The sequence below is a fragment of the Seriola aureovittata genome, chromosome 12, assembly GCF_021018895.1.
Source record: "Seriola aureovittata isolate HTS-2021-v1 ecotype China chromosome 12, ASM2101889v1, whole genome shotgun sequence".
Classification (NCBI taxonomy): Eukaryota; Metazoa; Chordata; class Actinopteri; order Carangiformes; family Carangidae; genus Seriola; species Seriola aureovittata.
In genome coordinates, this window is record NC_079375.1 from 15,961,992 (window position 1) to 15,979,024 (window position 17,033).

The 17,033-nt window shown below is 42.9% G+C and overlaps 1 protein-coding gene across 3 annotated transcripts in view; it reads left to right on the plus strand.

The window, feature by feature from the left end:
- LOC130179492 (ephrin type-B receptor 1-B) overlaps positions 1-17,033 on the plus strand; it is a 159,857-nt gene that overhangs the window by 85,692 nt on the left and 57,132 nt on the right. For all 3 annotated transcript variants that reach the window (XM_056392505.1, XM_056392504.1, XM_056392506.1), the window contains exon 4: positions 12,358-12,513. In XM_056392505.1, coding sequence (XP_056248480.1) covers positions 12,358-12,513 — 156 coding nt within the window. The remainder of the gene's footprint in view (positions 1-12,357; positions 12,514-17,033) is intronic.

Genomic DNA, 17,033 nt, shown 5'->3' on the forward strand with positions numbered 1-17,033 from the left:
CCCTCTCTCTCTCTCTCCTTTAAATACACACAAACACACACACACACACACACACACCATACCTTTGTTAGACATTACCCTCGTGTTAATGGCTTTCTGCCATTTATACAGTTAATCCAGTTTCCCAGGTGCTTGTGTTGTGCTTTTCTCCCTAATTCTCTGCTGGACAAGGTGTTGATGTCTTTCACAAAGTCCACAATGTCATGAGGCCTAATGAGAATGTGCCACACACACTCTATCCGTTAAGTCAGCCACTCACACACATGCACAATTAAGACTATGTGTCTGTATCTTTGTTCCTGGTTTGCTGAGCACTTTTATTGACAATGCCTGAGAACAGCGAAGCGAATCAAAGCGAAGCTGAAGTTTCTGTAAATTTAGAATTTCTTTTTCTTTGTTTAAACATTATTATTATGTGAGATTCTGATTATTATGATGATGATAAAAACTTAAAAATAATGGATTTAGGTAAATATTCAGATAAACACGGGGGATTAAAAAATGAATAAATTCTTTGTTTTTGAAGAATTACAGTGAGATAATTATTATTTTGATTATATTTTATTTATGTATGCAGAATTTTTATGACGCTATATTACTTCCTAGCCCTCACATTGGAAAATTTTAGAATTTATAGGAGTGTCAGTATAATCCACTGTCAGTATAACCCAATATTTGGAAAATTTTAGAATTTATAGGAGTGTCAGTATAATCCACTGTCAGTATAACCCAATATTAAACAGCTCTCTGTGAAACTGCTTTGATGCTTATAAATCTCTACCTTTTAACTGGTAACTTCAAGCTGCTCTGGTGGCTTTGGTTTTTTTGATTTTTCTTTTTGTTTGGTTTTGTTTTGTGTTGTTTTTTGCAATATCTTGGTCATCCATCAACTCTAGTCCACCACTGTCCATCACTCGAATGCATGACTTCCAGTCTCCATCAATCCGACAACGCGTGAGGATGTGCGTGCAGCGTAAGGAGGTCACACATGGATACACACCCCCTTAAGGCACATACGCAAACACACATGCAATCCCACAAATGTTGTTTGCCAGTTTCATAGCTCAAGGCATATTGACTAACGCTGGCTGATAAAGGTCAGTTCTGTCCAGATTTGGACAGGTGGGGTGGGGGCTGCGGTTCACTGTGCCACACACACACACAAACTCACACCTTTTCTGTGGGTTTGTGTGTGTTTGTTTGTCTGGAACGGGATACAGTTTTCTGATAAGGTTGTATAGAGGTCATGGGGACGTAAATATGACATGAATATAGATGCGCTGTCTGCTCGGTTACCTTCAGAGAATTTCACGGCTGCAGGTGCATTGTGTGCCAACGAGCGGGGTCAGTCTCTGTTCATTCACACAATGCGACAGAATACTTGATGAACACATCTGTTTGTCTTTGTACAGTATAAGCACAATATATTTCCATGCACGTCATTCATCTATTGAGTTGTCTGGTCATGCCTGGGCATGATGTCCACAGAATCGTTGTTTTTGTATGTAGAAAAGCACACCCATCCCGAACCATGAATGGAGCTGTCTCTGTTGGGCAGGACAGATGCACAGTTGCTCTAAACAGCATTTATTATCCAGCCTTTTTTATTCCCCGTTGCCTATTGTCAGCCTTAGAAATAATAGCTGGGCCGTCACTAAGTATGCAATGAGAAATGGCTACTTAGCACAACACACATATTGTGGGACTCTGCCACCAACGATTTGAGTGACAAGATGCACTCCTGAGTGCTTTCTCACTTTGTTTTGTTCTCACTTCCCCACTTCTCTGTCTCTCCCTTTCTCACACTCTTATTTCCCTGATCCCGGTCACTTTTCCTCTCCCACGCTTCACACATAATTCGTGCTTTCTCTTTTGATGCGGAGCATTTTATCATTACTTCCCATTAGGCATAATAGCAGCAGGGGCAACGAACAGCGGACGTTCTAGTACAGCTGGAGGAACATCCCGCTGGTGAATGCATAATTGTATTAATCCAGCTATTTTTGTGATAGTTGATGTTATCGCCATCCGAGGGGCGCAGCGCTGCTCCTGATGACCTCACCGCCGCTGTTTCGCTCGCGCCACCCCATCCACTCTTCTGTTCTCCAACCTCACCTACCCCCCCTCTTGTCCTATCATCAGTGATGCATTCTGCAGCCTGAGGGCAGCTATTGGATTTCAAAAGGCAAGACTTATGTTTTTCCTCTCCTCTCCTTGTTGTTGTCATCCACATCCAAATCCACTCTACCGCTAACCTGTGGCCTCCGACTGCGCCATGTGTGAAAACGTCAGCATCAGCGTGACAGGGTTGCAGCCGCTTACTGCTTGGTCATAGGTTGGGGATGGAAGGGCCTCCCATGGTTACACTCTTTGACATCATTGGTGGGAAGAGGAGGCAGTGTTCAGCTGTGTGATTCCACCAAGGGTGCTTGTCTTTGCCAGAATATTTTGGTGTAAACATTGTGTTATGTACGCTCAATTAGGAATCAAATTAGAGAATGGTAAACAGTGAAGAGACCTTTGTTTTCCAGTTGTTTTATCATTCTACTCTGCCGCTACATTCAGTCGTGCATAATTACTCACCCCCTTCACAGGCCTCTACACTTATTAGCAGGGCCTCAATGCTGAGCCAAGGGGCTGGGCATTTCGGGATGCATGGGTATTTGGAGCTATTGTTAAACCTTGCTACAAGGATTCTCAAAGCATTTTAACATTAAATAGACTGGCAATGAAGTGATCAGGGCTTTTCAACAAGATTTGGAAGGAGGTAAGGTATTTAATTTCAATGTATTAGCATCATATTCTTTTTGCAAATTTTTTTTTTCTTTCATCAAAATGTTCATCTGCACATATTAATCCAAAAATGTTCTGGTTTAATTTCTCCTGACACTACTGTACTTTTCCAAAGGCTTTGTGTTTGAACCACTCTCACTGTCTTGTACTGTAACTGTTTTAAGGCATTTCCTTTGCTTGTTGCGTTAGTTGTGTTACATCAAGTTGCCGTCACAGTGTTTGGTATTTTCTTCTGGAAAAAAAATCACCAATTGTGTGTCCATCTAAGGAAATATAGACCTAGTGCAGTTAGCTCCTCCTGAGAGTCTTATTTACCATCACAGAAAATCTCTCCTTGTAACATAAGCACACATGCTTCATACCATCTCTGTTGACTCACTGTCTATCTGTTTGGGTGATGTTTTAGTGACAGATTTGTTGCTACCAGCAGGTAGATTGTTTCCTTGAACACAGCTGCTGTGCAGCAATCATTCGACTGTTTTGAGTTCACTGCCTCTGGATTGGAAAATAGGACAACTGGGACAAATATGAAATTTAAGGACATGTACCTGCAAGATGAATGAATGGATAAAATGTTTATTTTTTCTCTTAATTAGCATACAGGAATGAATCAAGTAGCCAGTACAAAAAAAAATAAAATAAAAAAAATCAGTCCACGAGGCCAGATCTTCTTGGCTCAGGGACTGCATCTGTCAAAATCCTTGTTACTCCAGTGCAACACCTGAAAGTGACTCTAATTAAATTATTGCATGAAAAATGTAGTTTATACTCAGTCAATATATAATGCAGGTGTACTGCTTGAATGTAAACATAGCCTCCGCAGAGATACAAATGCACAAGCATCTAAAATTAGAAAATCTTTCTCTCAGTTTATTAACAAGACATGTAGTTTGTTTTGAAGCTGCTTCTTAATTCTACTGTTGACTAACTCTTTTAGTAGCACAATCTTCTGATCAAACAATCAACAATATTTGCAAAGTTTATTGTTTTTCTTTGTCCTTTTCTGTAATGACTGACAGATTACTGTGGCTAATCTGAAGGCTATGTGCTATAATAACTGTACTGTATCACTACGGTACATCTATAGCTGCAAACTCCTTGCTTGAAGCCACCTCCCGGATCTTTGATCACATCCACTTTCATTTTCAATCGCACATTATGTGAAGAATTAACGAAAACAAAAACTCAAATTTTGCACCAGAGCCTATTTTAATGCATCAGGCGAAGCTGCACAGATAAAAAAGAAAAAAAAGTCCCTATGTCGCCAGATGGCTCGACTGGCTGATAAAAGTCAAACTCCTGCTGAATTTGATTTGATGAGTTCTTTGTTTCTGTGTATTGTCGGTGTGTAATTGTGTACTCGAGGCAAAAGTATTCCTGGATAAGCAAAGCTTTTTCTCTCCGTCCCTAATTCCTTCACATTGATTTATTGTTTACAATCTACAGTTTCTCATCAGGTTAAGCTCTCTTCATGTCAGAACTATGAGCAGAGAGACAGAAAAAAAAAAAAGAAAAGATCTGAAGGCTGTAACTGTAATAGACATTGTTGAGCAGAGCAACAGCGAAGAAGGAGCAAAAAGAGCAAGAGTGGGCATCTTTGGCTAACTGCTATAGATTAATTGATCTAGCCATGAACTTAATGAGCTAGATCCTTTTTAAAAGAGACAAGTGCTGAGACAGAGGAAGCTAATGGTCTCACACAACTTGGAGTGGTAAGAAAGAGAAAGCTATTTATCTTGAAACATATACTTTATTCACTTTATGACAGAATTGCTAGGTAATTGACGGGGCCTGTAAATGTTGATTTTACGACCTGTGGTTCCGATCGGCCCTCTTTGAGCGTGGTGATGCGCAGCCAGTTCAACACAAGACACAAAAGCTGATTTTTGCTCATAAAATCTAGATAACTGAATAGACGTTTTTCTGTGAGGGCGCTAACAAATAGGATTGCATTTGAAAATATTGTTTTGTGAATATCCTGCACCATCACATTAATGTGTCTAAATTGGTAATGTAAGCGGCTTTTGTTACTTCGTTTTGCTCCCTGAGTGAAGTCAGGTTGATCAAATCAATACTGCAATCATAATGCAATCAAACACTGACAATAAAACGCTCCTTTGCTCACATAACTCCCCCTGACTGATTTCACCCCTCATCAAGTAACTTTGCATTTCGGTCTGTCTTGCCCCTGTCTGTTTTTTTCTGTGATAGCTGGCAGTGGGCAATGAGCCCGCTAGTCCCCTGTTAGGTTCTGATTACAGTGTAGATTGTAGTGCAAGCACATGTTACTGCCTGCTGAGCGGCGATATGTTTCGGAGAGCAGAGCAGTTCTCTCTACTACCTTGCCAGCCAGGATGGATTGGCACAGTGGAGTTTCCTGGAATACCAATGCCTCCCTCATATTCTCTATCTCTTCCCCCTGCTCCTCTCTGACCACTCCTCTATCTGAAAGATATGCCTGGTGCCTTGGCACATAGCTGCATCTTCCTGGAAATAAAATTGACCCGAAACCACTGTGCCAGGCGCGATACGGGGTGGCCAGCTGCCAACGCAACATTCAGCTATGACCGGTCTGTGTGGAGCTAAGAGATTATAAAGCTCTTTTGATCTGTATCTTGCTCATATTATGCACAGACATACATACACATGCGGACACATGCACATACAAACTCATGCATGCGCTCTTCAGTAAGCCAGATTTCCCAGTCGGCTGGTCTGTCATTGGCCGGCTGTTCAAAGGGAAACTGTGGGCCAAAAAAATACTGGCTGTGCGGTTACCATGGTAACAGTCTGCCCAGGGGCGTGGGCTGTCTGCTAAATTGTTCGTTGGTTTGTTAAGCCTCAAAAAACACACACACACACACACACACACACACAAACACAAACACATATACACACCTTAGTTTTAACAGAACACGTCTTCATATATTCAGTGTCTAGCAGATAACCTGCTCTGTTCATTAGCATTAGTGGTCAGACTGTTGGATTCCACATCCGTATGTGAAGCAGACTATTTTAGAGAAATCACACACAGCCTTATTTATTTTCTTTAGCTGGACACTGTCTCATCTTGTATTTATTTTACTGCTGCACTGCCCTCTATTGAATCCAGTCGGACATGGTTTTCCTTCTTGCATGCTCGCATGCATGCAGGGGATCAACTGCTATTGTTTACTGTATATTACTACATTACTGAGTGTCAGATTTGTCTGTTCCTTCTCATTTTTCTCTTCTTAATGCCTTCTTTTTAGACATCGCCTCCCTCTTCTGATACAAGACCACACAGCTGTATGGTCCTCTGCGGAGTTACAAAGCCAGCCTAATTGGCGGATGGCTCAGCTTTCTTTAGGGGCTTTAAGTATTGTTCACCGGGGGTTTCTGCAGCATCAGACGTTGCCGTATTAGCTAGTTGAGAGGACAGGTATGTGAAGATGGAGTGGTGTTTGGATAAGGCAGCAGAAAGTTTAGAAGAGTTGTATCTGTGCGAATTTATGTGTGTGTGGGGTGAGTATGTGTGTACGTGGGTGGTGGTGGTGGCGGCGGCGGCGGTGGGTGTAGGTGCGTGTTTTAGCTTGGCAGAGAGGCTCTGACAGGGCCAGAATGGAGAGATGATTAATGATCGAGGGGGGAGTGTTCTATGGGAGGAACCTCAGCTCTTAACAAAAGCAGACAAGGTATGCTCCAACCGCTGCACTCTTTCTGCCATCCCTTTTATTTCTGAGAAAACCTCTCTGGCCCTCTTTTATTCCGCCTTACATTCTTTCTCTCTGTGAGATTACAAGGTGATGACAGGGGGTAGTGGAGAATTACACTGGCCAGACTTGCCAAGTGATGTCACCGCTGCGAACCCTGGATGCCTTCGAGTGAAAAAACAAAAAACCGCACTTGTGAGAAGTAACATACATCGGAGTCCCAGATCTTGGACTAAAATATTTAGTCCCTTTTGACCCATGTTGGCAGTTTATGAGAAATATGCAAAACTGTTCTTGAATCAGTTTCTCTGAATGAATAAATCATAACCCTAAAAGGCAGTTTACCTCAACTTTTAATATCCTGCGGGCATTTTCTGATGATTCTGACAAGCCTTTGTTTCGAGCCATGCCTCTGTCTCAAATAATTGTATTGTGTTTTTCAATGACCTTGTGGAGAAATGGAGCACCTGGGTTGGAAAAGCAGCTCATTACGTGGATTGTGGCTGGAAAATGAACAATGACAGAAGAGCGAGAGTGAATACCAATAGGCTGCAGCGCTGATTGCCTTTTTGTTTTAAGATGTTGGCTGTCCGGCCACGTTTCGTGTCCCCTTTGTCAAACAAACATATTCGTTTTTACCACTTGATTGATATTCTCAGATTTATCACTTAAACGAATCTATACAGGCACACTCTCGGCGCGTACGCAGCCTCCTGTGGTTTGAGTGGGAGAGAGCTGTCGTTCGGAGTGACTGGGCAACAAAATAGCGAAATAGGGGTCAACTGGGGTCTTGACCCGATCATGAGCCTATCTGTATGAGTGTTTGTGAGTGAGTGGGTGTATGCATGACTCCAAAGCCTTTAAAGCCTGTGATCCATCCCATGTGATGGATGAGGGACGGGGTTAAGGGTGTTATTGGGGGGGGCCAAGAGTTGTACTTAAGGGTCACTGACGCTAACTCACAACTTGTGCCCTTCGGTTGGTCACGCACCCTCTCTGCACAGTGTTTTAAAACCTCAGACAGGCAGAGTTGGTATTTCAAAGCTGAAGCTAGAAGAAATGTAGATTTGAATTTTTTAATTCTCTCAAACTACATTCTGCAGGAAAATGCTACATAGATTTCATCAGGGAAATAACTATTTTACCAAAGAAAATGTCTTAAAACGAGCCATAGCTTTGATGTGCTCTACTTTAGTGCTAATAGGCAATATTGCAGTACTGCAGAAAGATTTTAAGAGAGAAATATCTCATATTACAGAATGGAACTCTTTTCCTTTAAATCTCAGATTTATCACATAAGCTCGACTACCTTTCCACATCAACCGGTGCATACGTTTGATTTCATTTCCCACAATTTGCTGCCAAGCCATTTCTGGGGGTTTAAAAGCTCATACATACTTCAGAATGATGCCAAAAGAAAAGTCAGGGGAGGGCTTAGTGTACTGTGACTTTGATTGGGTTTGAGTAGGAAAGCCATTTCCAAACCCATCTTGGTTATAATCCTTTGCAGTTGCTTCCTGCGACTCCTAACTGTACATTTCCTTTTCCTTTTTTTTTTATCCTGCGCACACCTGCTGATGCTTGCATGACAAGTTAATATAATTCTTAATCCACTGCGTCCATAAATCCCATGTCTCCAATTACCTCGGGTTCTTACGGGCTTTATACATTTTACAACAGCACATTCTAAACACATGCACCTTATGTGGCACAGTGCCAGTGTGCTTCCATGTATGATGTATTGCCTGCACTGCGCACTATATTATACGCACAGCAAGCACATTGCTTAGTCAAGCCCCTGAACGCCAGCTCCCAGCTCTGCACATGAGACTGGCTCATATTGCCGATCTTCATCTTCTCATGTAGCACTTGTCCTGGTCAATCAATACATCACTGTTGTGTAGAAAGAAGATCAACTGTTTGCTCCAAAATAACTCGATATGTGACGTAGACAAAGCTGATTCACGTGCTTCTTTATTCAGATTTGGTTTGTTGTCATTAACCGAAATGTAAAGAGGAAGAGCACCTGCTGGGAAAATGACTGACAGTGAAGAGATCATCGTCTCATCTCTCCCGGTCAGGCTCGCTGCGACATGAGGTCATCACAGTTAGACTGTGATGAGTAACGAGCAGTGATCCACAGCTGCCGTACAACTGTCAGCTCACTGCAGAGTGAACTCGAGACAGGGAGAGAGAGGGAGACAGGCAGAGTTAACAAGGATTCAGACCTGTCAGTCAAGGCAAGAAAGCAACAAGGGGAGGAAAGGTAGAAGAAGAGAGAGAGAGAGAGCAATTCATTACCAGTGGGACAGACAAAAAAAAATAAAAAAAAAGATGTGAGGGCAGAGAAGAAGTAAGAAGGAGAGAACAATGCAGAGAGAATCCTATAGAGACCACTTGAAAGGGAGGAATGTTTTGTTTCTGCATGCAGCCAGTTCAGTTGTGGGTTATTCTCCCACTGGGGAGACTAATTGCTTGTTGATCTAATGTTCTATCCCCTCATGTCCCTGAAAACCAACACATTTGATGAGTGATGGGTCTATGTGTGTTTCTTTTTCTTTTTTTTTTTTTCCTTTTTCTTCTGCGGGACAGGAACTCCTGGCCTCATCCAATCTAAATATTCACAAATCAGGAGAAAAGACTTTGGGCTTGGTTCCAAATTCGATGAAGCATAACGCTACTCAGCCCACTGCTGCCTGTCCTTAGAACGAGACCTCTGAGGGTTTGCAAACGTTGTTCACATCACTTTCTCATTCTCTCTCTCTCTCTCTTTCTCTCTCCCCCTCCCTCCCTCTCTCTCTCTCTCTCTCTCTCTCTCTAGCTTTGCCCATATCTGTTTCTTCCTCCCTCTCGCTCTGTGAGGCAGATCAGTGAGTAGCTAATTAATGAGTTTAATGTTACGATTCATGCACATATTATGTGTCCATTAGAGAAAGAGCCTCAGCACCAAGGTAGAAGTTATAATTTAGACGGACATTCATCCTGCGCTGTGTGTGTGTGTGTGCTTGTGTGTCTGTGTGCTTGTGTGCGTGTGTGTGGCTGCCTGTTTGTGTTTGCCTGGCTGTCACTTATCTCCCCTCTCCTATAATGCTGATCGCAGCATCTCCAGTTGTCCAAGGAGGAGGCAGTAAATTATCTCAGGTTCTGTAGAACATACGCTGTAGTCAAGTGGCGGAAAATGTGGGTGCGCCGTCTCATTTAATGGGGTCATCAGTGGCTACATGTGTCGTCGTGTAAATCAGTTCAGTAAATGCATTCTGGAGGTGTGGATAGCATTGATGCCAATATGGGAGTGTTTCTCAGAGTTATAGAGTGTGTGTATGTGTGTGTGTGTGTATGTATGCATTGTTATGCTTACAATTTCGCCTTGAGGCACTTCTGCAGCGCTGCTATCTCAGATGGCTGATTCAGCACAGCCTCCCCTTCTTTTCTCTTCACTGTTGTCCATTTATGAGTGTCCAGGCTAGCTACTGTCTGTCTGTAAACACACAACCCGAGGGCACACCCAAATGCACATATTCTGCTCACACTCCATTAAACACGCTCTGAACAACTTATTGTGATCCCTTTTTCTTAAGAGTCAGGGCAATGGGCATTTGAAGCTTGCATGAGCGCGTGCGTGCGTGCGTGCGTGTGTGTGTGTGTGTGCGTGTGTGTGTGTGTATATGTATATGTATGTGTGCGTGAGATGGCCATGTGCGTGCGAGCGGTTCTCTGCTCGCCCTGATGTATGAATTTTATACAGCAAAGATGATGACACATAAGTTCTCTGCTACTCTCCTGCTGAAAATGAATTTTTGATCTGTGTTTTATCGTCTTGTAATCTCTGATATCTTTGGAAGTTATTGCTTTATAAAACGTCTCTGCAGCTGGTTTGTGCTTCACCATATGACCAGGGAGAGGTTTTAAGAGTCTCAATGTTGTTGTATTAGAAGGAGCTAGAGCTCTTCACACATGAAATCTATATATTACAAGTCGAGAGAGGTTGCAAACATCCACTCCCACACACACTAAAAAAAGAGACTCACACTCCCCTATACAAACATTATTGACCTTACAGCACTCTCTTACAAACCCTATAGAATCCTTATATTCTTCCATACATGCATCTACGGCTGTGGAGCATCCACAGCGCAGCAATGTGGTTTGCTCACGGGGATATCTGCCTCACAGCTCTCAGGGTTGTATTATAAGCTGTTTGTGGTTGTTGTGGGTCTGGTCATGTGTGTGTGTTTGTATGTGTTGGTCTGGCCGTGTGTGGACAGTGTTGTGTGACTAGACATGAGGTCAGTCAGTTAGCCTGTGGTGTGTCTGTCAGCCACACTAAAGGGGATGTGGGAGCGCAGCCGCTGTTGGGGGTTGGAGGGGGGGGCGGCATGAGTTGTGTGTGTGAGTGTGTGTGTGTGTGTCTGCATGACACCTCTTCTCTCTCCTTCACCTGCTTTTTTCTCTCGCTTTTTCTTGATCTATCTATCTATCCCTCACTAACAGCCCATCTGAGAGGCGGGCTGAATGGTATGAATGGAGGGGAGTCATAAAAACAGGAAGCTGCCCTTTTTTTTTTCTTTCTTTTTTTTTTACGGCGTAGTAAAGTAGACTCCCGCTCCCAAACCCAGCCTCTCAGTGCATTTTTTAATGAAGCATAAAATTTTTTAATTAAATCTTAAAAGCCTGTTGATACAAAGGTCTAAAGGTTTTCCTCACATAGCAAGTGCGCTACAGTCTCCACTGTTTGACCCGGCAGCGAGCAGGAATGTGACCAACGCCTTGGTCATTATTGCTTTAAATAACTCTCCATTTACCAAGCTCTTCATAAATATTGGAATAGAGGGCTCTTAGTCAGATACAACAGAACCATTTTGTGGTGAGCAAATCCCATAATGATTTTACCAATCTGCTTTTAACGTCTGAAGTGCTGCCCTTCTATCAAACCTTTGTTTTTGATATGTATCTTGTCTGCACATACTTTGTTTCCCCATAGCAATTCTCGTTTTTACAAACTACCCAAATGCTACAGTCATAGTTTAGTCTGTGAGAAAAGGACTATAACTGTGTTTTTACACAAGCGTAAGTATACCCTACGTCCCATTTTTCAGCCACAGTCAAGCCTTTATAATCTTTTACTCCAGCAAAACAGACGCAGCTGGAGAAACTGTAAGGCGCTTGTCCCATTAAATTTATAACCCCTCCCCCTCTGTAGTGCAGCAACACCACAGTTTCCTCCCCCATCAGTAAGCCTGCTAAAATATTAAACATTTATCATAGTTATTGTAGTCAGTAAATCCTTCCACACAGTGCAAAAAAAACCCTCAGCTTTGTATTCTTTTGGGATATGAAGGTAAATGGATTAGGTTATTGCCTGGACTAAGGCGCAGTGATATCAGCCACAATAATCTTTGTCCTCCACCACGGCCATTAGGATTTATAACTCTGACACATCATGGCAATGTCCACAAAGTGTCGGCAATGACGGAATGACGCGCTGCCTCACGTCGCTTCTCGTCGCTTCTCGTCGCTTCACGTCCTCTGTTAATATTTGTACCTGAGCACAGTTCAAATGCGACAGCTGGTTGCCAGCTGACCACTAACAGTCATGTTCTGTGTCTCTGGCTATATTCCCAACCTCAAAAACATCATGGAAAGGAAAGCAAAAATAAACTAAGCAAACATTTTTATTCCGTTATCAGTATGATTAAACAGTCATGTAATATGATCAGAATACAAACTGAGAATATGGTAAAATATTGCAACTGGAGGTGAAAAACACAAACAAAAACTCCCTGGCTCATGCATGACACTGAGCCCATGATTTTCTATCCATTTATTTTTCTTTATTCATTCATTTTCTGACATTGTTTTTCTGTTCTCACAGCTTGCCCACCGGGTACCTTCAAGTCAACCCAGGGTCCTGGTCTGTGTCTACAGTGTCCTCCTAACAGCCGCTCCACAGCTGAGGCTGCCACCATCTGTGTGTGCCGCAACGGCTACTACCGCGGGGACGCTGATCAGCCGGATGAGCCCTGCACAAGTAAGTATATTGTATATGCATATTACATACACGACATTAACACTGTCACACACTTACATTAATGTAAGACAAGCTCCTGTAATAGGCATCCACGTATGCATTATGCATTTATATATGTGACATCAATATTGGATAGACTGGTTCATGCACATAAACCACTATGATAGAGATGGATTTTTTTCCTTCTCAGTGTCATCAAACCAGAACACGCAGTAGCATTTGAATAAGCATATATCCAGAGCCCTTGTTGTCTTCTTACTTTGGTCATAATTATTACATTGCAGGGTTTCCATCATTGACGTCTCCATCACTTTGCCGATGCGCTTCCTTTCCGTTTCCCTCACAGTTATCGCCTTCTCTCTGTCTTTCTTTCTCGCTGTTCTTTCTCTCTGTCTGCTATCATCCCCTGAAGTCCTAATTACTCAGGCAGATGCTGCGAAGCTTCGACACTGTCCTGCCGTTATCCGCTGGAGATCCAATAAGGCCTCTCGCAGCATCATAGTTATCTTAATATGATGTAAAAGAAATATGCTAAGCCTTCCTGCCATCCCTGCTGACACCCAGTTACACTGACGGAGAGCACCGTTAGACCCCAAAAAGTTTGTTTACCTCTCTTCCTTCGCTGCCACTGGGGAGTGTCTTAATGGTTCGTTCTGCTCACAATGGCTGACCTGGAAGCATTATAGGTGTGGTTATGTATTCATTTAGCCCTGATTTATTCACAAAGACCTGGCTAATTGGCCTCAGGAATGAGCTGAGGACCACACTCCTTTCCTAATCGGTTCACAGCTGCACAGTATAGCCTTCACGGCTAGGACTTGTATTGAATGCACCTCTTTGGCCATGTATCCTTTTTATAACTCTGAATAAGTGCCTCAAAGCTGTGGGGGAACCTCAGTGCAGCATGGCTGTCTGTCTGACTGTTCGAACGCTTCCCAAGTGTAACCATCAACACCTTTAGGCTTTGGATGTTCTCAACGGATGACACCCCACTTTCACCTTGAGTTTTCTCCGCCCTCCCATGGTATGCTGCGTAGCTCTCTGGTGAATTGGTGAACGCTCCATCAAGTGTAGCATCTGCCTCTACCTTGAGGCCTTAAATTTTCCCCAAGCAATCTCCACAACAGCTCCCCAGTGGAGCCTCTTGAACAGATCCCTCCGGTCTGTGTTCAGTTTCCAAATGCAGCCTGTTTTTTGTTTTTTTTTGTTTTCAATCATGCCACTTCCTCTCTAATCTTATCATCTCTGGTCTGTTCTTTTTCCTCATCTGCTTCACACAGTTTTCCCCTCATGCTCCATACACCTTGAACCCTCTTTATGTCTTAACATTTTCAATGTAAAGCACATGTAATAAAATGTGCTATATAAATAAAATTGCTATAAACTAGACTATTTTTGGTTTCTAATGAAAACATATCCTATAGGTGCTTAGTTACGTAAGTAAGTAAAATAATAAGAAGAGAAAAAATGCCCACTATTACAATCATAATTACACAGTGTGCTGCAAAATAAAATATTCATTACAAGAGACTATATCTCAGTTCTTTGGAAAATGCTTTTTATCTCCCATGCATGCAGTCAAAATGTCCTACTTAGAATTTTGTTTTCAACATTAACATCTTAAACCAACTTCAGTTCCTCCTCAATTTGACTTAACATTCATTTGCAACAGCACAGTCAAAGTCTTCTCTGATGGTTGAACCATACAGCATCAGCTGAGCTTGATGCTCAGGGTGCCCTAGATCTCAACAGGGAGGGGGGGCAGTGAGATCATCCTAGTAAGAATCTCTTTAATACTGTGGGTCCTGATAAGAGCACTGCCTGAGTAGCTTAAATCAGGCCAATCTGTAGCAGCAGAAGTTGTAGCTTTAGCTCTTCACACTGGCATCACAGGCGCAGGTCCCTGTGTGCTCCAGATCAGTCTGATTAGCTTGCTGATGGATTGTCCAGCGCCCGGCTCTGTCAGCAGGGGTCTTCATGCTATGCCCCCCCACCCCCCACCACCGACACACACACACACACACACACCACACACACACACACACACACGCACACACACACACACACACACACACACACACACACACACACACACACACACACTTCCCAGCCCACACCCCTACCCCCTTTTCCCTCAGGAATATGCCAAGGATGCACTTCAAACTGCCCCTCCACTTCCTACCCCCTCCGTCTTTATCCCAACCTTCTGTCTTGCGCTGACTCCAGCTCAAGCCTCAGGGTGTGTTCTGTCTCGCAGCGTGAAGCCCACTCCTTTCAGCTTGGCTACCCTGCATAGTGGGCTTTGGGACAGTGGTTTGCATTGCACCGAATCCCCTCCTGGTCCCTTCTCCAGGCTCGAGGCCCCAGTCTGACGTACCTCCACCTCCCCATAGGTGTGCAAGTGTGAAAAAGAATGAATGTGTACGTGTGAGAATGTTGCCGTGGGGGGAGGTCAGCCAGCTCCAACATACTGGGCCAGTGGGTTTCTCTCAGTGTTGACTCAGAGGAGAAGAATGACAAGCTGAGTGGAAACTGAGGGGGAGTCAGGCGGAGAAAACAGCGCTGATTGCTCCGTAGGGGAGAAGGGATGCAGAGATGGAACTTCCTGGTGTGAGGAACAGTGGAGGAGAGAACTAATGGAGGACTAAATGACTAAGATATATATATATATATATATATATATATATATATATATATATATATATATATATATATATATACATATATATGTACATATGTTTAAAAATCCCATCAGTACTATAGGAGGGATGCGGCAAACTAGGATTTGAATCTGTACATTTGAAAGTTTAGTCTCAGAAGGAATGGGGGATTGTAGATACGGACACAGTACAATGTCGTGAATATGTAAAAACAAACCACCACTGCCAGCCACTAACCGATTCATGAGGAAAATCTTTGGAATGTAACCGAATCAACATAAATATAGGGAATGAGGGGGAAAATAGGATGGTTCTGATGGGTTTCTACATTCCTGATTCGTACCACACTGGCTCTGATTCTCGTGGCTCACATGTAATACTTATATCTGTGGCCTGTCCCCTGAAAGCCTCCTTGAGCCCCGTCAAACACTGTCTACGCCTCGTAACACAAACAAAACCCATCAAAATTCCTGACTGAAAGGACAGCGTTATCTATTTTTCCATTCTCCTCATCACCCTATTTATAATTTTTTTTCCTTCTTTGCTTGGCTGTTCACTCCTCCTCCTTTCTCCTTGTTCTGTTTTCAAAGAGAAAGAGGAGTGAGCCGTCAAAGTGCATAAATATTCTGTTCTCACTCCAAGTTTTTTTATTTTTTTCCCCCACTTCAACTGTGTTGTCAGTTCTGGAGTCAGTTAAGGGTGCTTCCCGGAGCTTAGCAGTCAGCTGGCCAGTTTGCTCTTTCGGTAATACTATAGTAAATGAAGCTAAGTTAAGGTAATTGTCTGGCCTACTTTAATCCCTGTACCGACATAATGCTCCAGACTTCTATCTATATGTACATATGTTCAAAGGCACCACTGGTGTCTGTTACATCTAAAGCTTGACAGATGCAGAGTCATGTTCAATTATTCCACTTATTGTAGACAGTCATGTGGGTGTGTAGATTATTCTTTAGTCCGATAGAGAAAAGCTTCCACATATTCATATTGTATTGCAAACTGTACTGCACGCACATATTATTAGTCCTTATAACACGTTTTATTTCATATCTCACCAACCCACACAGCCCTTCTTTCTTTCTACCAGCCCCTCTGGCTGTGATAAGTATCATCACACAGGGACCTTCTGTTGGTCCCTAAAGGCCTGTTTCACATCATAAAAACAAACAGTTTGAAAGAAGTGAAACGCAGGCCTCAGACCATTCAAAAGTTCATATGGTGGATGAGTAAACAATGTGCAGAAGTGTTTATTTTGGGCACTGGGCCACTCTTTCCAAAGGGGAAAACTGGGCTGTGGTCTTTAACTGCCCTGGTGGGAACTTGAATAGCACGTCTCAATACCAGGGCAGCTATGTGTACCTGCCTCTAAATTCACCTGCAGCAGTAGCCACTGAGGACAGCGAGTGGCTCAGCATACATGACTGTGCGTGAAAGAAGACATTTACAAAGACTCGTTGCCCTGGAGATAATGCACATGTTGCAGAATCTTATATTTAATAGAATACCATTATTACTTGTCCAGATGAGTTACAGATACAGAGTAGCTCCTTACAATTGCAGTTTATTGTGGGGACACGCACTAATTTAAAGGTTATATAAATGAGACTTTAAACAGTGATATTATAATATAGCAGCAAACAACTATTTTCTGTGTAAAGATATAGTGGAGTAATGGTGTCCTGAGCAAAGACCAAAGTCACACACAAAACCAAACTTCTCTGTTCTGTATTTCGGTTTCCAGTCGGGCCTCATGTGCATGTTAGTGAAGGTGAGTGCCTCCGTGTTAAACCATCGGCCCTCCCCACATTTAAAAAGACACAGGAATCGCCCACAGGTGAGACCACACAGTGCAATACGCAG